At 39.5% G+C, this 23942-nt stretch overlaps 1 protein-coding gene across 12 annotated transcripts in view; it reads left to right on the plus strand.

Annotated features, from left to right (window-relative positions):
- Positions 1–23942, plus strand: part of PCDH10 (protocadherin 10) — a 157422-nt gene that overhangs the window by 31657 nt on the left and 101823 nt on the right. For 10 of the 12 annotated variants that reach the window (XR_006176797.2, XR_006176798.2, XR_256732.4 and 7 more), the window contains one exon: positions 6105–11212. The exons of 1 other annotated variant lie outside the window; for it this stretch is intronic. Coding sequence is in view for 3 of the 11 variants with exons in the window: in XM_005306532.4 (XP_005306589.2) it covers positions 6105–6124 (20 nt within the window). In the remaining 8 variants the exon portion in view is untranslated. Of the gene's footprint in view, positions 1–6079; positions 11213–23942 lie in introns of those variants that run through there. One more of the 12 variants, XM_024109402.3, reaches the window with a different exon arrangement.

Consider the following 23942-nt stretch of genomic DNA (forward strand, 5'->3'; position numbering starts at 1 on the left):
ATGGATTGTGAAATGTATTGGATTGACAGCTTCGGTGACTGGAACACTCTCTGTCCACAGAACAGCTTTAACATGGGCAGCAGGAGTGTAATCTTCCCCTTCCCACGATGCATCTCATCCTTTACCTGAATAAACCACCACAAAGGGTGTTGGATTGTGGTACTGTAATTCACTCCACTTTCCCATTCACTCCTTGACTGCTCCTTAAAAAGGGGCATTTGGATTGGTTTTGTGATGTGGACACTTGCCCACTAATTACTAGACTGAGACTGCCAATTCTTTTCATATAGGGCACCAAGCTACCATCAGATAAATTGTAATCACTAACAAATTGGGCTAACTTTGCACTAGAAATACAGAGCAGATATATATTGCTAGTCATCTGAGTAATCCATTCCCCCCAGCATCCCTGGTGAAATCCTGGCCCTGTCAAAATCAATGGGAGTTTGATAGTGCCAGATATCACTCTCTGTGTTTAGAACATAATAATGCAAACAAACTATAGAAATATAAAGACAGTTCAAGACAACTAATAATGCAAATTGAAAATCAAGATAAACATAATGTAAATATGATGTAGGACTCTTATACATCCGTGGAAGAAATTTGCTGTACCTCAGGGATCGGCAACGTTTGGCACGCGGCTCGCCAGGGTAAGCACCCTAGTGGGCCAGGCCAGTTTATTTACCTGCTAATGCGGCAGGTTCGGCCGATCGCGGCCACCACTGGCCGTGGTTCGCCGTCCCGGGCCAATGGGGGTGGCGGGAAGCGGCGAGGGTGAGGGATGTGCTGGCCGTGGCTTCCCGCTGCCCCCAGTGGCCCGGGACAGCGAACCACGGCCAGTGGGGGCCGCGATCGGCCGAACCTGCCACATCAGCAGGTAAATAAACTGGCCCGGCCCGCTAGGGTGCTTACCCTGGCGAGCTGCGTGCCAAACGTTGCCGACCCCTGCTGTACCTGTATAATGCCTGAGTATTGGGGCTGTTTGTGAATGGAATGTGAGGAAGTTGGGGAGGTCTGCCACACAGTCCCATGACTGCTTTTTTCTTTCCTATGGCAGAAATACCCACCTAACCCCCCAAAGTGACCCTCTGTGCTTACCTCATATAGAAAGGCATGGAGACAAATACTACAGTGCATGGGATTGTGCCCTTGCATGCCAGCCCAGATGGCAATCTCCTGCACAGCTGCTATGTAGGGTTAAGGAGTATAAACGTTTTTGCACTTAAACTCCACACTAAAGGTTAATTTGGCCCTCAGGTAGTAAATATAGCATGTATAGTGCTGCCTTGTTTCCTTTCTGTTTTTTGGTTACATGGGTGTCTCTGATTGAAGAGATTTTTTTTTTTCTTCCTCCTCTTGGTAGCAGTAGCACTAATATTTATACAGCAGCGCTAGTATGCATGGCATTTTACATGGTCCCTTCCCTGAAGAGTTTTCAATGTAAGGGCTCAATTCGATCTTAAAGCTACTGCCCCATCATGGGGGAAGTATGGGGTCACACTGCTACAGGTATTATGCCATGATTTTTTCTGGCACTGTCAGTGCACAGGGTGGGCATGACTGCAGCTATGCCATAAAAGAGGTATATGAACTCCCTTTTGCAGCTGACCCTCTCTGTTGGCCATTGTGAAGGGAAGCTGCAGGGTCACAGCCCTGCCTCCTTCCTGTCCTTCTAGGGTGGCTAGCAATGTTTAACAGGACTACTCTTCTGTTCAGAGAAGTGCAAGGTTTGCAAATGTGGCAAGTCCCTGTTTGGGAGTTATTAGAGTAAGGAATGTTCCTTGTACCTTTCCCCCTCTTCATAACCCACCTAGAATCTAGCTATAATCCAGACCTAAGTGATTCCTTGGCAAGATGAGAGAAAACAGACAAAAGGGCAGGCAGTGGGAAAAGAGAACAAGGGTGAGATTTTGTGATGGAAAGGTTTCTTTTGAATGTATCTTGATAGATCTTCTGTTTTGTTCAATATATTTCTGTTGTTGTTTATAAGCCAGAATTGTTAATTATCGTTATTGTATTTTTTCTTTTATTTTTCCTATTATCTTATTTTTCTTCCCTTTTCATTTCTTCTTCTTCCACCAAGTCTTTTTTGTGTCTTCTTTCCTCAATCTCTATAAGTAACTATTAATGGGATAGGTATGCATGCATATTAATGGAAGAATAAATGTTAATGTAAGGCTCCTCAATCTCTATAAGTAACTATTAATGGGGTAGGTATGCATGCATATTAATGGAAGAATAAATGTTAATGTAAGGCTGCTGTACTCTGTTTCCAATTTTTATTTAAATCTATTATAAATTTTCTATATTATATACTCTCACAGTAACATTCAAAACCCTTGCCCTTGGGAGAAGGACAACTACCTCCAAAATAACATAGATTATGGATCTATAACAATATTTGAAGTACCCTTCATGCAAGTTGTGATGGTTGGTGCACGATGGAAGCATCACATAGTGGCTAGGGGGTCAGCTCCTCTTTAAGACAGAGTAGGGCTGGTAGGGGGCCCCCGGGCCCTCCCACTGCACAGGCTCCAGCCCAGGGTCCTGTGAGGGTTATCAAAGGGCAGGCACCCAGGAATGCCTTACAGATACCTTCCCTGGGCCACTTCCTACCCCTCATTCTATAGTCCAAGCTTTGCAGTCTGTAGCAAAAGTTACTGAAGAAAAGGTGTTTACTGCACCTTTAGTCTGTCTGGGCTCAGCAGGTAGGATCTTCTTTTCTCAGAGGCACAGTCACAACATCCCTTCTCAGTAGCTTCTAGGACAGGTCGTTCTTCCTGCCTTGTCAGCCCTCTTCTGAGCTGTCTGGCTTCCTTTTAAACTCCACCTCCATCTTTATGCACCCCATCACACAAGTATGCTAATAAGAAAAATACATATTTTAAAATGGCTTTCTATTTGTGCTGATTATTTAGTCCTCCTTCTCCTTCTACCCCCAAGACACTTATTAAAGAGTTGAACTCATGTAAGTATGGTAGTAACATTATTAAACTTTACTAATTTACAACATTTGTAACCAAAAACCATCATTCTCAGTGGCTGTATATATATAGCTTTATACTCCACTATATTTCAGAGTTCATTAATGAGAACAGAGTACAAGAACAGTTAAATGGGGATGAAGAAAGAAGTATTGTCGAGATAAAGACTGGGAGCTAGGAATTCTTGAGTTTTTATACCAGTTCTTACCTTGCTTTTGATAATTTCCAATTCTATAGTGCTTCCTATCTATGGATCTCAAAGTGGATTTTAAAGAATAGTGATTTAAGCCTTGTGGCACCTCTATGAGATGGGAATAAGATTGCTTTCCTATTTTACATAAGGAGAAATAGTGGCACAGAGATGTTTGGTGATTTTTCCCAAATTCACACAGAAAATCTTTAGCAGAACCAGGAATAGTCTCCAGATGTCTTGGCTTCCTGCCTTCTGTTTTAACCACAAGACCATCCTTCTTCCCATTTTAGCTCTCTTACTCAGTTTCCCCATCTGTAAACAAGGATAATACAGGGTCAGACAAATTTATCTGCACATGAATTTCTAGCCAGACACCTTTGCAGAACAATGAGGAGGAGGTAGGTTTGATCACCACCCTTAGAATCCAGTAAATCTGTTTCTGCTGGTGTTCCACGTGGAAGGGTTCTCTTAGGTTTTGGGACCAGGAAAGACTTGGGTAAGGAACTTGCAGCTTCCCAAGGCACAGACATTGCAGATATGTACTTAGTGTTATAAAATGGGCTAATTGTAGTGTAAGCACATAAATTAAAAATAGTAAGTAAATAAGAAAATTTACACACTGACACAAGGTAAGGCAAAGATGTCACCAACCAGCTACTACAAAAATGCACATTTCTAAGGAAAGCCTAGGCAAACAGAGAGGTCATACTGTGTGCTCTGAGAGACCTAGATTCCAATGGCCTGATTCCAGTGCACTCACACTGCTAGATAGGAAATAAAGCCAATAGACCTTAATAGAGCAGCAGTTGTCCCTGATGTGGGTTTGTAGGGGTGCATCCCCTGCAAATTCCACAGGGCTTCAAATTAAACTGTCTTATGGGAATGCATGACAGGAATCCCAGTTGTGATTTCCTGCATATCTGTCCCCTTCCATGGCTTTCTCAATAGTGGCAGGCAATTGGGGCTACTGTGCTTACCTATTTTAACAGGATATTGTGAAGATTAATATATGAGTGTTTATAAAAAGCTTTGAAGATTAAAGGAAATATATATGGTATTTATTTATTTATTTAAGGATGTGAAATCCAGTACTTAGAATCTGACAGTTTTGTGCATGGTGTGAGCCGCTGTTGAGTTTACTGGATACCGCAATGATACTCTGAGGATCAGGCGCTGTAAGGTGGCTCTTTAATGTGTCTCCTGCGGCTCTTTGCAGCACATATTAAAATACTGTGCAATTTAATTATTAACCAATCAAAGTTATTAACCAGTTGGGATGCTTTTATTATGTTATTAACCAATTGTAGAATACTTGGTCAGTCATTTTGCTGTGAGAGTAATATCTAATCTAATCTATCTATCTAGTGCAACATCATACAATATACACACAAATTATTACAGTATTCTATTACAGCAGAAGACACGGTCAGGACTGTTACATTCTAAAGCACAGGCCTACAAAACTAAAGCCAAATAAAAATTTCTTTTTTTATTGTTGTTTGTTGTGGTTAATGTGAATTGTAAAGTCCTCCCCTTACCCCCGTTCAACTGCAACAGAACAGACACAAAATAGATAGTTTTATAACAAATATACACTAGTAATGTTTGTGAATATTTATTAGAAAAGTATCTCATTAGTTTATCTGTTTTGATGCATCTTGCCAGTGGAAAATATCTTTACAATTCATAGTCACTAAAAAAAAACGTATTTCTTATTTTGGTTTAGTTTTAATGTTAATAACATATCTGGTAGTTTCCTGTGTTGAACTGATAGGATGATATACTGAATAGACTTCATCTCTTATATTTGTAAATCATGAGTGCCAGACGATAGTCTATGTCGGAAGACTAGATTAGATGAATACATAAAACATATGCTAATAGATTTCCCCATGAATAATCTAACTTCACTGTGAATTATATTGTACTGATTTACAGTATTTGTTAGGTGAACCTAATCGGTGTTTTTTTTTTTTTTTTTTAAAGAATTGAGACTTGGGTCTATGTGATTTACATATATGAAATCATTATACAGTTAGGAAGATTTCTTTTACTTTAATTGTAACACTTCACTTCCATGAATGGACTAATCTTTGATTCCTCTACATCAGACTTTGCCAATTTGAAGTTTAGGTTAAAACTTGAATTTATCATGAAATCCTTTAGAAAAAAATCAAGACTTCAATCCAGTGAGCCAGTTCCATTTCTTATTAGCATCAGTGTGACTGAGATCAGAATCTGACTCCGAATGCTAGTACAAGTCATTTGTTAACTTTGCTCCCAATTACAGTTAAAATAGCCAGTGTCTGGAGCTAATATAGCTACCACAGCTGACGGATTAGGATACTGGTTTGCTAATGCATTGACCTGTTTCACCCATATAACACTAGTTCAATTTCCCGCATGGCAATAAATGTTTGGATTCAATTGTAGAACTAATGCATATTTTTTTCATCTCTCTGTCAAACCAGACTAAAGGGTCAGTTGGTGATGAGGATAATGATTCTCTTTGAAAGGGAAGGAAAGTCGGCTTCTGATTCTTTTGGAGATTCTAGGTCTTGTTTCAAATAAAAAGATGAACTAGAAAAAAATAGACTTGGAAATATCAATAATAGTGAACCTGCAAGTGTGACTCTTTGCCTTATTCATAAACCGATTGTATAAAGGCACATTGAAATACTTGCCATGACATGTTAGACAGATAATAAAACAGCATGCAACGTTTGGTTTTCAGAATATCAAACCACAGTAAGACTGTTCTCTGAAAAGCGATTCACCATTAAACTGTTTGCTACAATGGGAATTCCAAGTGACAGTTTGTCACAAGTTTTGATTGTTTCTCTACATGTTAAGAAATACTAAAACAAAGAAGTGTTGGGGACTGATTTATTTTTCTCAGAAGTGTCTTTCTTTCTTTCCTGCAGCGCGGAAAAGGATATGCTAGTCAATTCTACAGGACTTACCTGAAGCAGCATGATTTGCACAAAAGTCGACCAACAAAAAGCATCAACTTTTCAACTTCATTATCTTGGCCATCCAGTTCTATGTAACTGAAAGATTTGTGTGCTGTTGGAGACATCATGGCCAACAATAGGACCTAATTGCTCTCAGCAGGCCTGAGAAATGAGTTGAAATGTGTGGAACTGTAGAAACTTCAGAGGCAACTGATCTTGCCTTTCTGATCAGTGTGTGCCTGTTTACAGCACTATATATCTTTCTCTCTCCAAAATGTCACTGAGCCCTTTAGATGTTTATATTCACCACAAGAAGCCAATCGTACAGATAAAAGAAATGTGCATTATAAATGCAATATCACTGTTTTAAACTTGACTGTTTTATATTATTTTTGTGTGATCAAGTGTTCCCCAAACTATCCCAACTTTACAAGAGAGATTGTGATCATAATCTTTTCACCTGTGGGTCATAAAAATGTTGTTAATCTGCAGACCCACAAAATATCAAAGACATTCTGTAGTTTATACACGTGTTGCAAAGTGTTTACTGTACTATTTCAAAGCTTCTAAATAAATATAAAATATATATATATTATATTATATATAATTTTCCGAAAAATGTGGTACAATTTAGTTGATTTTTAAATGGATTCATATAGTCCAAACCATACACTAAAGTGAGAAGGTAATTCAGGGTCCCTAAGTTATCCTTGCTAAAAAAAAAATAAATCTTTAATAATATTTCCCCAATTTTGGTATTTTGGTCAGTCCTGTTTTTTCTTTGTTGTTGTTGTTTGTTTTTGTTATTTTTAAAGCTGTAAGAAACAACATTTTGTTTAGAAGTTGTACTGAATTTTCAATGCCAAAGATGCAGCTGTCAGTTTTACCAGAATGAGCACTGACTATGTACTATCAAAAGTATATATCAATCTTCATTATTTTGATTCTATTTCTATGGTTTTTAATTTGGTATCACAACACCTTTTATAAAGGATCTATAAACTCACCTGTATATGTTGTTAAAAAGAACACTGGGTGTCTGTACATTTTGAAATGTAAGATGTAATGTAACTGAAGATAACTGTTCTAAGGAAATCATTCCAAACTCCTAACACACACATCTTTCTTTGACATAATTTTGTGCAAACCTAAGCAAATATATATATCTTTTCATCTTGGCTAGAAATGGTTTTTGATAAAAGACAAATCACAAAGGCATAGAGTTGGCTGAGCCGTTATTTTTTCTTCTTTTTTTACATTGAAGAGATTTGGAGTAGGAACATGGCACATTTCAGGCTGACCCTACTCTCATTGGAATTAATAGGAGATTGACCAATTATTTCATTGGGAGCAGGATCAAGCCTGTCCATATTGTTTTTACCTTTTTTAATAATTCAACAGACTGAAATGTTATCTCACAGATTCATACATATATAAAAAAACTTTTTTGAAAAGAAAAGCCTTGAAAAGTAAAGTTTAACTTTACTTTCAAGTCCACAGAGTTGAAGTATCATTTACAAGTGTAAAATCTAGTAAGATGTTTTCTTTTTTACATTCTCTACTGTACTGTTCCTTCTATATTTCCTAATTATTGCCTGTCAAATACTGAATCGAAATTATAGAATTTTGTGTTATTAGCCCATTGATGTCAATAGAACATGGAATTCCCATTGACTTCTATGACTTTGGATCAGGCCCAGATTCTGAAAGCCTTGTCAGTGCTGAGTATATGTCACAGCATGAGTAAGAGTGACAGAATCTGACCCCCAAGTGGTGGAAGTTGTTTTTGTTTTTCCTTTTTTTCCAATGGCAATTGCTATTAGATAGAGACATGCAGATCATTTGTATGGAGTCTGCCATACTATTGATGCACACAAGACTCTCACTGCTTTCAGTGAGAGTTCCATGCACAGAATGCTACCTGGATTGAGCCCTAATGTCATCAGTTTATTTCATAAGTCTAACAAAATAGGCTTGTTAAACACTTTTAACACATATTTCTAGCTTATTTGTACAATTTACAAAAACTTCTTGGGATCCTTTTTAAAATGTATATATAAAAATCACAAAAAAGCACAGAAAATAACTATTGATCTAAACAAACACAGCAGTAGGATGTTTCTTTAGCTTTAGGTAATGGGACTTTAGTCACCTACATGCCTTGTTAGTTTTATGAAAAAATGGGCTATTTTAGTAATGAAATGTGTGAATTATATTTCATTTTAAGAAGTCTGTCAATTTGTTGTTGCTGCTTTTAAGGCAAGAAAGTGATTGCCCTTGCTGGAACTGGTTTTGCTTTATTTCTAAACCTCTCTTTAAACTGAGATATATACTGTAAAATAAGGTTGTTTTCAGTCTTGGGAGGGGAAAAAAATCACATTTTTCTTTTTTAATAGACTAGTGAAGTGCTTTTTATTTACTTAAACCTCATTCACACGTTGCATGCAATTTTTTTAAAATAACCATATCAAAATGATTTCATACATCTCCATGATTGGACTTGTTCCATGAACTCTGTACTGTCTATGTACTTGCATACATCCATTTCATTTTTTACCATAACTAATCCTGCTATCAGTCCACACAAAATAATCTTATTGAGTGCAGTGGGAGAGCCACATGTAGAACAATGGTCAGACTGAGCACTATTTAGGTCTAGATTGTGTTTGTAGCACTTAGCTGATAGTAAAAAGCAGCATGTAGCTGCATTGCCACAGGAAGAGTTTTGCACTCCAAATAACTGAATAACCAGTTCAGGTGCAGGTCTGGAAAAACAAATTAAATATATTTTGGGTCAACCTGAAATGAGAATGTTTCAAAATTTTCTGTGAGCCAAAATGTAAAAGAATAGATTCATTTTGGGCTGACCAAATTGTTTCCATAGACCCGAAATGAATATTTGTTTTTTAGATTTAATTTTTTAAAAATAAATATGAAATTGAGAGAAATTCTGAAACAAACTGTCTTTCTGAAAGAAAATAATCCAGATTTCTAACTTTTTAAATTGTTTTTTGACTGAAAAAAATTGCCAATTGACTTGAATTTGTAAATTGTTTCATCTAATCCAAATCTGTGTTTTTTGGCAAAATAAAGTTTTGCATGACAAATTTCACCAAGCCCTACCTGGGCTGCATTTTGCTCCTGAGAAACACAATCATTCCCATGACCCTTCATTGCACTGGAAGGGAAGCATGCTCCTCACCTTGCATTCAGGCAGTTGTGCTGGCTATTACATGGGGTGTACAGTTCTATAGGCTTGATTTCAAAATATATTTAGGCACCTATAGATGCAAATAGGCATCCTGTGGAATTTTCAAAAGAGCCTAGGTGCCGAATTAATCACTAGCTGCTTATCTGCATCTTTAGGAATCTAAAGACATTTAAAAATTTAGCACTAGGTCTCTCCCACTTCCCCCAGTTCCCACCCTCTTGCTCTGAGGGGAAGCTTGAATATGTACTTGCATTCATCTGAACACCAAGGCCTGGATCTACATATAGCTCTAAATAGATGTATAGGGACTGAGCTATCTAGCCTTTCCTGCATGGCTACATTGAGGTTAGGAACAATCTAGCTCTGAATTAGGTGTCTAATATATATCTATATATATCTATATATCTATAGATATAGATATAGATATATAATCGGCCCAATACTGCAAGTTCTCATTGTGCAGAACTGCCCCTGAAGTCAATGGGAGTTACATACAGAAAAGTCTTTCAAGATCAGATCCTATGAAGGATAAGGAGAGGATAATATTTATTTATTTATTTTAAATTCATTTTAGATACATATGAGAGAATTTCTAAGTGGCTTACCCATTCAGTTTCTTCAAAGCCTTTCCAGACTGACTTTGTGCCAGAATGTCAAATTGTAATAAACTCTTTAGCTATTTTTAAAAAAAACAGGTAGTTTAACATAGGGTTTTATTAAATTATATTTTCTAAGGAAAAAATGAAGTATTTCACATAATGTATTATCAGCTGACTTGACCAGTATTTAGAAAGTTAATAAAGTGAATATAAGTTTATTGCTGAGAAACTTCCCAGTGTTACGAAAGGATGTTGAATGACCTACATACAGATGAATACAGTTTCATCTATTTGTGAGGGTTCTAATTTATAAATAATATCCATAATATATGGAGATAATTTTAATTAAAATCTAAAAAGCTGCAACTGAGTTTCTTTCAGAGGTGTACCATCCATGTAAAAAAATGAGATTACTTATTATAGAGCTAATGGCTCCATAATGAAGACTGAATTAAGTTTTCCATGTAAAGTGGGAATTCAGCCTCTTTGTTATGCATTATATTACTCTCTCTCTCTCTCTCTCTCTCTCTCACACACACACACACACACACACACACACACACCAGACATACAAAATTTTACTTGTCCATAGATAAGAAAAAACACATTTTTCATTACTATAATTCGTCATGGTTAAGGGCAGATGAGTAGATATTCTTCCTGAAATGGTGTATTTCCTTGGTAGTATTGCAAAGCTGTTATGTATTTATATGGCCTTTATTTATTTTTTTAAAAAGGGCTAGGCATACTCTCCCATTGTTCTATGTTTGGATCTCCAATTTATTTCCAGGAAAAGTTTTGTATAAAAATCTTTAAATCCTAATTCAAAATAAGCAACTTTGATGTAAATTTAGTCATTTCAGTTTTACTGCAACACATTGGCACCAGATGTCTATAAATATGGGAAAGTTGTTTAATCTATTTGAAGTACAGTGCAGCAGGCCAATAAGACGTCATTATGCTATTACCACTATGAAAAATTCTGAAACTGAGTTTAATCTGTTCCACTGATCCCCACAATCAGAACCCAAAAGCTTCTTAAAAAGCTCTTCCATTTTATTTTCTCACTAATCTGCTAATCTGTTTTGGTATAAAGTAGATACACATACAAATACACACACACACACACTTAAAAACCATTGTTCAAAATCTGTGTCTTTGTAGATATCCTCATATGTAAAGAAATGGGCAAAAACAAACTTGGACAGCTTTCTTGAACTGAAATTGTTTTTGAATTTGAATTTGTTAATAAAGTTCATGATATTGTATGTTGGTTGAAACGTTAGAAAGAATGAAAGCTATGTGGGTGTAATTCTCCAGGAAGCAAATGCCTCATCTAGGAAGCATCCTGCCAGAAATGTTAGAAACCTAAATGCTGGAAATTTTACTGAGTGAAGATGAAACAGACTGTGACGAAGCTACAGAGGCAGTGTTCTTGTTCTGTGTGTCTGAACTGATGAAAGTATCCATTGGATGTAGGCTAGTTACGTTAGTTACTCAGAAAGCATCGACACTGGGTTTAGGTAACACATTTACTGTTCTTGCTGCAAATTAATGAGATGAAGAAAAACACACACACGCACACACACAAAAAATGCAAATCTGCAATTTGCACAAATGTAATAAAACCATGTGCTAATCAAACAATACATCTCTGAACTCAAGCACACAAAAGTCAGGAAAAGCCAAAAACAAGTGAGATTTAACTCAATTTCGTTGTACATCTGTTTATTTTTAGTAACTGTTCTTTGAATTACATTAATAACAAAGGGTAATACACATTATTAACAAAGGGTTACATTGACAACATGGCACAGTGAAGGTAGCCAGACCAACCTTAACTTTTTGAATTTCCTGACTCAAGTGCTTGATCTTGTAACCTTAACATTTTATTAACACTTTCTTTGTGCATTTAGAGACCAAGCCTGTTTCCAATGAAGCCTGTCCAAAATCCCACTGATTAAATAGGAGAAAGATGAAGCTTTGTATTTCTCCACACAGCTTTTTAGCATGTGTAGCTCACAAGCTTCTCCAGAGGAGCCTTTAAATTATCTGAAGACAATAAAGGAAAACCCAATTCACTGTGTATTTAACATATGTATGCAGTGTCTATAGCTGTGTGAACATGTATAAACTTAATGAAATCTTCTATTGGCACCTGATCAGTGTGAAGTCTTCACATGGCCATATTTTAATTCCAAAGATTTTATCTCAAATCAAGCAAAGGCAGAGAGGACTATATCTGTGCTCAAAGCTTCAAATTTCAGAGTGTAACTGTGTCTAAAAAAACCATTATTTTTTGGTTTGTTTGTTTGTTTTTTAAATGAAAAAGGTGTATTGAGTCCACTCACAAAAGAATTCAAGGCTGACCAAAGAGTTATGCTCATGCTATCTGGGGAAAAATAAATATAAATCTGTAGGCAGAAAGCAAGAATAGAAAATATCAGCCCAAAAGGTGAATTTGGAAAGTTTACAGAGAATTATTATAGAAACTGCTCTTCAACCTTAACTATACTGGACACTACCAAATATTTGTGCTTATAGGTTCTCAATCTAGGTGGTGTAATTTAGTCTACCCCAAGGTTCCAGGCTGAAATGTTACTACCTTTTATGTCTGGGGGAGGGTGATCTCAAAATCTTTCTGTTAGAAACACTGCTGTAATATGTGCCCCTCCCTCCCCCCCCACACTCACTCCATCCCTACCTGTTTGGAGATGTTCTAATTTTGCATTTATATCTCAGTGTAAAAAAAATACCCTCCTGGCTCTGATGCAGTTTGTAGGCTAAATTCTGCTTCCAGTTATGTCCATAGTAATTCCATTGACATCAGTGGAGTTAACTCCAGATGTATATCAGTGTAATTGAGAGTAGAATCTACACATGACAAAGAATTTTATGGAAGTGTTTGATCTTTTTTTCTCTTGGTAATAACTCTAGTTTTACTGGTCTCACAGATGCCATGAATTTGTACACAATAATAGTTGGTTATTCATCACCATAAATATTGTAAGAGAGAAAGAGCTAACTGTGACAGCAATGTGTTTTTGTGCCTTAGTGTAGCTGGGAAAAGATGAAGAATGTAAGTGAACATTATATACCCTGAAGATGACGGTCAGTGTTACCCTTGGAACTCACAACCATTCAGCTTTTTGAGAATTTTCAATTGGATTTATATTTACGTTGTCGAGAGTGGGAGAGAGAAAGACTGAGAGGGAAGTTACTTAATTAATACACTCTAAGAAGAAAAGACAGTATACCTTATAGTGATACTATAAACCTCCATCAGACGCTAGAGCAGAAAGACTCATCTAAAAAAACCCCAAAATCAGTCTAATTCCATTTGAGGTATATACTGTTAATAAAACAAATAATGCTGACTTTAACGGGGCAGTAAATCATTATGTACAAACAAATGCCCTTATTACTATCACTTAGATTATTAGATTTGGAAAAAATGTTAACAACCTAGATTACTTTTTATTATTAACACTGTTTGGTTACCATTTGCATTTCTCTCAATGTGGATTGTTAAAAATTGACCAGTCAGTTTAAATTTTTACTCAATTAATACTACTAATATAATTATAGGTGGAGCAAGTGCAAGGTTTACATAAAGGATGCCTAATGCTTTTCACTTACAACTTTAAAGTTTAGCAAACACCTGAGCAAAATTTTTCCATGCTTGTTTCAGCCTCAGGTTTAATTTTTTTCAAAGTTTTAGCCAGAAAGTTCCACTGTGTCCAAGAATAATGCTAGTGAAAAATAGGATATTTGTAGAGTCTTGTACTGATACAAAATTTGCATCCAATCCGCGGTCCACAAAAATGATCCACAGCTATCCGCATCCATGGATGCGGATTTCTGCTGATATAAAGAGAATATCTGAGGATTTTAGGGGTTCTAGATATTTGCCAATCTTTTAAAAAAAAGATTGGATCATTTTGGACTACCTCTAGCACACAAGTGGCTAGGAGCAGGGACTTGAAATTGATCCAGGGAATACTCTTGAGGTCAGAGAAGTGAAAAATCTGACTGAAAAATCAGTCCTGATTTAGCAATAATAAGCCAAGCAAAACGACCATTTGCATGTGCACAGTAGAATTTGTTAGATATTTAATCCTTAATGTTGTGAATGAAAGTCCCAACAGCACTGAGAATGCTCCCATGCCACATTGAACCTCCTGTATTGTTCTGAAGTAATCATACAGAATTGAACCTTCAGACTGGACACAGATGAAACAGTCCTCCTGTTTTAATCCATCAGAATAACCTTTAGCTTAGGAGGAGGTGCACGTGTGTAGAAGCCAGGAAGCCATGTATTCTAGACTCACCTTCTCTATTAACAGGTATTCTATGTACTTCACATAATTTATTATTAACCTCAGATCCTTGGTTTAAGAGGGATACAAGTACTAGTCTCCTCATTTTACTGAAGGAATAACTGAGGTTGCACAATTAGGAGACACAAAGTGGGTGGGATAATATCTTTTATTGGACCAACTTCTGTTGGTGAAAGACGACCGTTTGAGCTTATGCAGAGCATTTCTTCAGATCCAGGTTGCACAATGCAATTTCTCACAGAGCTGGGAATAGAGCCACAGTCTCTAATGTGGTCTCATCTGCATAGCCACAGTGCTGCCTGCATTTAAGCTTCCAACTCTACATGCTTGGCTATACAGTCTGTAAAGCTCATATGCAATTTTCTGGTTCACTATGATATGCATCTCCCTCTAGAGCTTGTTAACAGAGGATAACAGCTTACTACAGTTAACAGAGTTACACTTTTATCTCAAGTCGCAAAGGTCTCTGTTATAAATCTGAAGATCTTAGATTCGAACCCAGATGATGGTTTATGTGGACATTATTACAGATACATATGATGGAAAATCTTTATTTTCTTTTTCATTTTTCATCCCAGAAACCCCCAAAGAAATTGCATAACAGCCTCCCCTCTTGTCATTCCCCACTCATACAAATAAAACATCCTGTGTTATATAATGTTAAGGATGCAAAACTGAGTACTCAGGACCCCTATCTCATTCAATGTACAGCATGGCTAGTGCTCAGGGATGGATTAGGGTTGTGTAGTGATTGAGTCAATATGATCCTTGCCTCATTTGCTGCAGAATTTGAAAATTATGTAGGAAGAAGACATGTCTTGTGGATAAAATGTGGGACTGGGACCCAGAAAAATGATTTCTGTTTCTCATTGAGCTACAAACTTCCTGTGTGATGATGGGCAAGTAACTAAAACCAAAATGTTCACAGATGACCACTGGCCACTAACTGCATCTTCCTCATTTTCTGTCTGTCCATTTTGAGACACGTAAAGTCTGATTTTCAGACGTGCTAATCACTCATAACTCCACTTGAAGCCAATGAGATTCTCAGAAGCTCAGAAACTTGGACAAATAATGCGCTAGCTGTGTCACATTGAATGCCAGATTATTGGGGCAGCCAAAATTAATGGATGGTTTTGCATATGTTAGCCCTAGTCTTTCTGTGCCTCGATTCCTTCTCTGTAAAATAGGGATAATGATACTTTCTTGCCTCATGAATGCTTTTAAGACAGCCAGGAGAGCCCATGAGCATCATCAAAGAGGCTATAAAGAAATAATATATTCCATATCCATTGCACCTTTTGGAAGGGGTACAGTAATGAAGGCTCACAACAAATGATGAGGATAAAAAGAAAAGTTGAACTTCTATCTCACTCCCAGAGTACAATCCATCTTGTGAATTGAACGAGGCATGGTTTTTGTGGAAAAAAAGTGTATGTGATCATGTAATCAAAGATTGTACCCTAATGCATATACATAAGAGGAAATAATTTAGTTACAGACAAACTTAATTCTGGTGTTTCCTAACTTTACTTTTTATTAAGGCAAAGATACAATAAAATATTAACATATTACATCATATATTATTTATTCAGGGTCAGCTTAATATTCAAGGAACCTGGCTAATGATTCATTAACATTATTTTTAAAAAGTTTTCATATGGAATACAATATATAGAATTCAAACTTGTGCTAGCACTTTACTGAACAAATAGAGTTATGGTCCTTGCCCCCAAAAGATTACAATCTAATTTTAGATGTGTCACAAGTGAGAACTTGTCTACACATAGAATTTGCCCCACTATAAGTTATTTTGGTTTACTTAGATCAATACAACTATTTCAGTAGAGCTCTTTCACGCTGTCGTGCACCCAGTGCATGTTGCAATGCTTATGTTCATACAGCAGCATGCTCCACTATATAAGCATAGTTCATTGTGGTTAGATATCCCATGGGCCTCTCCACCGTTAGCAGGTTTAATGCCTTATGGGATTTAAAGGAATTCTGGGAGCAGGGATCTGTCACAGGGTGACTGTCTCCTTTAAGAGGTAGGGTCCAGTGCACTTGTGACTTATCTGCCTCCAGCTGGGTCTAAGAGAAGGTATCTGGACCATATGAAAAGAGAGACAAGAGAGGGGCATGTGAGAGTTGCCCGAGAGAGACAGGAATGGCTGAGAATATCTGGACCCAAGAGCTACCGGAAAGAACAAAATGTGAAGAAAGTTGTTGGTGAGGACTAGCCACATCTGGGAAATTCCAGCTGAATTACATGAAGGGTTGTACAGAGGGGCCTCCGAAACAAGGGTAAGAATCAACCTGGTTAGGAGAAACTGAGTCTGAAACAAGAGGCTTGATGCTGCAGGGTGGATCCCAGGAGCAGGGATAGGACCCGCATGCAGGGAGAGTGAGTAGAACATTGTGGGAAGCCCTTTTGTGACTGACCTGACTTGAGGCTACTGGAGAAAAGTTTATGGGATACAAGCAATTCTGGGAACTCAAGTGGATGACATAGAGGGTGGGGCCCTGGAACACAGGCAAAGAGAATGAGAAGAGAGTGGAGGTGGACTCTCAGATGGATGAACTGGAAATGATGCCCCTGGAGTGGGCATGGGAAAATGCAGTGATTCTATTGTACTTTATCACAAGGATTCTTCAGGTTAAACCTTGCTTCCCCAAATTCTAATTTCACACGTATATTAATACATTATGTCCAAAGGTGGGATTTTGAATGGACACTGTGAGAGATTGTGTTCTTTTTTATTATGGGCAAATGAAAGGAAAAGGGGGACAGATGCACTGGCCATAACATGGCCTGTTGCAGGGGAGCCGCTCGATATGGTGACTGCCCTACTACAGAGTCAAACTGCCATCATGCTTTCCACTGTACTTGAGAAGGATGTAGAGGGCTACATTCCTGGATCTGTGTACTAGCCTTTTCCCTATCTGGAAAAATAATACATAGCCCCTCTTTAGAAGCACATGACAATTGCAATATGGAACCTGCCACTCAAGATTGCTACCAGTCCGTGAGGAACCAATTTGGTGTGGGGCATCTACAGTAGAAAGAGTTGTCATAGAACTCTGCCAGGTAACTCAGTGTCTGGTTGAACAGGATAATCAGGCTGAGCAATGTGCAGGAAATAATATGGACTTGAACAGTAGGGATTCCCTAATTGGGATAGTGCTACTCAGGATTCATAAACCAGTTTTGTGCCTGACTTATCTATATTCTGAATATCAACCAGAAAGGATACTTCTTACTGATCTGTAGGCCTTGGAGGGTCCTGTGGCACCTTTGAGACTAACAGAAGTATTGAGAGCATAAGCTTTTGTGGGTAAGAAACTCACTTCTTCAGATGCAAGTAATGGAAATCTCCAGAGGCAGGTATATATCAGTGTGGAGATAACGAGGTTAGTTCAATCAGGGAGGGTGAGGTGCTCTGCTAGCAGTTGAGGTGTGAACACCAAGGGAGGAGAAACTGCTGCTGCAGCAGTTTCTCTTTGGAGTCTGGTCCTGAAGGTTTTTTGCTGTAAGATGGCTACCTTTACATCTGCTATTGTGTGGCCAGGGAGGTTGAAGGGGTCTCCTACAGGTTTTTGTATATTGCCATTCCTGATATCTGACTTGTGTCCATTTATCCTCTTGCGTAGTGACTGTCCAGTTTGGCCAATGTACATAGCAGAGGGGCATTGCTGGCATATGATGGCATATATAACATTGGTGGACGTGCAGGTGAATGAGCCGGTGATGTTGTAGCTGATCTGGTTAGGTCCTGTGATGGTGTTGCTGGTATAGATATGTGGGCAGAGTTGGCATCGAGGTTTGTTGCATGGGTTGGTTCCTGAGTTAGAGTTGTTATGGTGCGGTGCGTGGTTGCTGGTGAGAATATGCTTAAGGTTGGCAGGTTGTCTGTGGGTGAGGACTGGCCTGCCTCCCAAGGTCTGTGAAAGTGAGGGATCATTGTCCAGGATGGGTTGTAGATCACTGATGATGCGTTGGAGAGGTTTAAGCTGAGGACTGTAGGTGATGGCCAGTGGAGTTCTGTTGGTTTCTCTTCTGGGCCTGTCTTGTAGCAGGAGGCTTCTGGGTACACGTCTGGCTCTGTTGATTTGTTTCTTTATTTCCTTGTGTGGGTATCGTAGTTTTGAGAATGCTTGGTGAAGATCTTGTAGGTGTTGGTCTCTGTCTGAGGGGTTGGAGCAGATGCGATTGTACCTCAGTGCTTGGCTGTAGACGATGGATCGTGTGGTGTGACCGGGGTGGAAGCTGGAGGCATGAAGGTAGGCGTAGCGGTCAGTGGGTTTTCGGTATAGGTGGTGTTAATGTGGCCATCGCTTATTTGTACGGTGGTGTCTAGGAAGTGGACCTCCCGTGTAGATTGGTCCAGGCTGAGGATGATGGTGGGGTGGAAGCTGTTGAAATCATGGTGGAATTCTTCCAGGGTCTCCTTCCCCTGGGTCCAGATGATGAAGATGTCATCAATATAGCGTAGGTAGAGAAGGGGCATGAGTGGACGAGAACTGAGGAAGCGTTGTTCCAGGTCAGCCATAAAAATTTTGGCATATTGTGGGGCCATGCGGGTGCCCATAGCGGTGCCACTGGTCTGGAGGTATATATTGTCATCAAATTTGAAATAATTGTGCGTGAGGATAAAGTCACAGAGCTCAGCAATAAGTTGTGCTGTGTCATCATCAGGGATACTGTTCCTGACAGCTTGTATTCCATCTGTATGTGGGATGTTTGTGTAGAGAGACTCTACATCCATGGTGGCTAGGATGGTGTTTTCTGGGAGGTCACCAATGCATTGTAGTTTTCTCAGGAAATCTGTGGTGTCACGGAGATAGCTGGGAGTGCTGGTGGCATAGGGTCTGAGTAGGGAGTCCACATATCCAGACAGTCCTTCAGTGAGAGTGCCAATGCCCGAGATGATGGGGCATCCAGGATTTCCAGGTTTGTGGATCTTAGGTAGTAGATAGAATAACCCCGGTCGGGGCTCTAAGGGTATGTTGATTTGTTCCTGTGTTAGTGTAGGGAGTGTCCTGAGTAGATGGTGCAGTTTCTTAGTGTATTCCTCAGTGGGATCTGAGGAAAGTGGCCTGTAGAATTTGGTATTGGAGAGTTGTCTGGCAGCCTCCTTCTGGTAGTCAGACCTGTTCATGATGACAACAGCACCTCCTTTATCAGCCTCTTTGATGATAATGTCAGGGTGGTTTCTGAGGCTGTGGATGGCATTGCGTTCTGCATGACTTAGGTTATGAGGCAAGCGATGTTGTTTTTCCACAATTTCTGATAATATAATTATATATTAAACAAAGACTGTGAATGGCTATCCAACTACAGAAGCAGTTTCTCCTCCCTTGATGTTCACACCTCAACTGGTAGCAGAGCACCTCACTCTCCCTGATTGAACTAACCTCGTTATCTCCACACTGATTTATGCCTGCCTCTGGAGATTTCCATTACTTGCATCTGAAGAAGTGAGTTTCTTACCCACGAAAGCTTATGCTCCCAATACTTCTGTTAGTCTCAAAGGTGCCACAGGACCCTCTGTTGCTTTTTACAGATTCAGACTAACACGGCTACCCCTCTGATACTGTAGGCCTTGATGAACCCTCTGAAGAGTTTGAGAGAACAATCTACATGTAACAGCTTTTAATCCCAATGCTTAATGCACCACTAGAAGGTGCTCAGATATTATGGCGAGTCTGGTATAGAAACCTATCTAGAATAGGATAGATCACTGGGAAAAGATTTACAGGTATTAATGTTAAATTAAATTAAATTAATGGAGATATCCCATCTCCTAGAACTGGAAGGGACCTTGACAGGTCATCAAGTCCAGCCCCCTGCCTTCACTAGCAGGACCAAGTACTGATTTTGCCCCAGATCCCTAAGTGGCCCCCTCAAGGATTGAACTCACAACCCTGGGTTTAGCAGGCCAATGCTCAAACCACTGAGCTATCCCTCCCCCCTAATGTTGTTTGACACAGGAAAGTCCACAATGCCAGAATATTCAGAAAGTCTATCTGATAAGTTTCACCCTCTCCCCCAACTATGCATTTGACATCAATGGGATTTCTTTACCAATTTTTATTTTGGGAGATCCAGCCTATCCTTTGCTTTTCTGTCTCAGGAAATAACAAACCATAGGGAAATGGAGAGAATGGTGTGAAGAGACATAATAAAGGTCTGACATACAGAATGCTAGTATCAAACTGAGAGACAAGTTCCCCAGTGCCCTCTGGCTCTTTTGCACCACTTTGGCAATGCAAAGCAGCAGTAAGCCCAATGTAATTGACATCAGTGAGTTTTCTGTACCCATTGTACTCAAGGTCCACAGATTCCACTGGCTAGTACTACAGAAAGGACTAAAATCACTGCAATACAATCACATAATTATACAGTTATGGTACGGTATGTGCATCTCTTAATGCTTCCATTAAAGCTATTTTTAATGGTAAAAATTAACTCCATGGAGGCAAGATGGAAGAAGTGGGTGTTTAGTTTTTAAAGAGGGTTTTATAATTACATATTTTCACTTTATATGTAAATAGTTAGTCACCCAAGTACAATCCCGCCTGACTCCTTACAGCGATCATAGAATCATAGAATATCAGAGTTGGAAGGGACCTCAAGAGGTCATCTAGTCCAACCCCCTGCTCAAAGCAGGACCAATTCCCAGCTAAATCATCCCAGCCAGGGCTTTGTCAAGCCGGGCCTTAAAAACCTCCAAGGAAGGAGACTCCACCACCTCCCTAAGTAACGCATTCCAGTGTTTCACCACCCTCCTAGTGAAATAGTTTTTCCTGATATCCAACCTGGACCTCCCCCACTGCAACTTGATCTGCAGATACTGTGGCCACATGACTATGTTTGGGTGCTAGCTTAAATAGTAGAACTAGCACATGTATGTCTACCTGAGCTGGAACTCCTGAGCTCAGAGTATCCATCCAAGGTACCCTTGGAAGCAGCACACAGAACTCGCAGCCCAGGGGAGAAGTGACTTTAAGCCACCTTTGGACCCTCCTGATCTTGAGCTACCCCTTGGCTCCTGGCATAACTTAGAGACCCTGGGGGTCTGTCTACATTACAGCAGTTTCCTTGTGTTGCTTTATGGGCTGCAATACTGGCTGTTTAAAATTCTCGTACCTCCAGCTTCACCCCTGCATGCCCTCTGCACCAAGACTTTGTCAAGGGGGTTTTGAATAATAGCTTTATGGCTGTCTCCTCTGATACTGTGTTTAGGGGAGTCCTCCCCTGGGTGGATCTAGGGTTTTTAAGGCTGTTTAACTTGGCATACAAAGGCAAGAGAGCATTTGAAGATCTTACCAAAAAGACCAAATCTTCTGATGGTCTTGAGCTCTTCAACTGGCATAACTGACCACAGGAGTAACATCTCAAGGTAAATGGATCTTCTCATGCCCTATAGCCAGTTTACTGGCTCCTATATCACTCCTTCTCCCTGCTGACATCATAGCAGTTGTGATCAAGGGAAAAGGTGCATGGCTGGAGCATTCCTATGCCCTAATGATACCTGGCTGACATAGTGGTCTCTTGGGGCTTTTGGCAGCTGTCATAACTTGGAGTAATCATCAGACTTCTCTCAGTTATACTAGGGATTCAGATTTCCACCCAGCTATCCGAGGATCAAAGTATCGTAAAGGACACTTTGCATCCCCACTCTTAAGTTGTGTTATGCACTCTTTGGTCATAGTGGAGATCAGTGCCAAACTATGTATCTAAAAATAATGGTATGATTACTCAAGGAAGAAAAAAAACAGAGATGACAAAAGGTGTGCTATCCTGAAGAAAGAAATGATGAGCAAATGTTTCAATATACTCTAAAAAGAATGGTCAAAAATATGCCGTACAAACAATGTTAACTGCTATGTTATAGGGTATATAACCCATACAGGCAATGAAAGGGTTAATGTTGGCCTGAGAGCCTGAAGGGTGGAGCAGGTTTAATTAAAGATGAAGCCCAGCTGGGGAGGGGCTGGGTGTTGACTATAAAGAAGGAAAGTACAAGAGTAGAAGGTTCTGCAAAGAGAAACGCTGCAGTCACTTTCCGAGGCTAGACTGTGGTGAGACTGGGAGAATCCAGGAGGAAGCCCAGGGGGAGATTTGGCCCTGGGAGCCTCTCTAAGATAGGGAAGTCTGGCAGGAGACTAAGAGACACATATAATAGCTACTGCAGGTGGAGCAAGATCTGGTGGTGGGCTCTGATAAAAGCTCAGGATCTGAATTTCCAGGGAGGGAACCCTTGGAGGTGTTACATTGAGAAACAGGGCAGGGGAAGGATGAAATGTCAAGCCTAAGCATGGCAGGAGGTGGCTTAAAATAGTACTTTTGGGCTATGTCTACACTACACCTTATGTCGGCATAACTTATGTTGCTCGGGGTGTGAATAAACTGCCCCCTCCCCCGAGTGACATAAATTACACTGACATAATCAGCGGTATGGACAGCACTATGTCAACGGAAGAGCTTCTCCCATTGACATAGCTCCCACTGCTCATAGATGTGGTTTTATTATGGTGATGGAGGAGCTGTCTCCTGTTGGCATAGAGCCTCTTCACCAGATGCTCTGCAGCGGTGCCACTGCAGCACTGTATGTGTAGATAAGCCCTAGATTTAGGGATTCCAGGGAAGAGCCCTGTGAGTCCTAGTCCTGAAAGAAAGGTGAATTTACAGAAGCTGTGGGAGATGCCTGCTGGCAGACCATGTTTAGAAGAAAGTCCAGCAAGGCAGTGGCAAAGAGACTGATGGAGTGGACTTTCTCTGCCGGCTAGGGGGTCCCTGGACTGGAACCCATTGTAGAGGTGTGACCCTAAAAGTGCCCCAAAGCCAGATGGGAAGGGGACACCTGCTATGTAACAATGAAACTTATCTTGCCTGACCTGCTCAATGCACCAGGACCACTGTTGTCATGACATTTATTTAAAAAGTATATTGTCATATCATTTGAAAACTAAACAACTTGCTGGTCATTAATATCACTATGAAATGTATGTGAAACTATGGATACTCTCTGAGAGTGTTTTGGAGTTTGTGAAGATACCAAGGAAGCAAGGAAGATGAACCCAAGAAACATGGATTGGCTGGCTTCGAACACCCTTCTAAATATCTTTTTGAGCACTTCATAATGTCTACAAATTTTCATGCCCAGAGCTGCCATCCAAATCAATGGGAGCCATAGCTACTTAGTGTGTCTGAAAAGCAGATTTTTTTTTTAACATGTAAAAGTCTAACCTGACTTCTGCCATCATCATATCACACAACTCCCATTCTCCTGCTTTTCCTTGGTCAACAAACATAGGATCAGTCTGCAAACATCTACTGGAGGTTTTAGCTGTTTTCCCTTCTAACAGTTTGTTTTTTGAGTCTAAACAGAGTGCTTATTTCCAGATGGAAATTTACTCAGGAGGCAGTGTTGACACACCCTTGTTTGTATGGTGGATACCTTTCAACTTACTCAAGCCCACCTGCTGTATCTGTCAGCACTTCACTGGAAAACATCTTTCCTTGACTGCCTGTTACTCTTCAAGAGAGCTCTTTCCCTTTTGTTCATAAACTGTGCACAGCATTGTTCTTCCTTTGTTAGATCACTTCCCCTAGAATTCACAATCTTTAATAAACACATCAACAAAATGCTTT

This window comes from Chrysemys picta, chromosome 5, assembly GCF_011386835.1.
Source record: "Chrysemys picta bellii isolate R12L10 chromosome 5, ASM1138683v2, whole genome shotgun sequence".
Lineage (NCBI taxonomy): Eukaryota > Metazoa > Chordata > Testudines > Emydidae > Chrysemys > Chrysemys picta.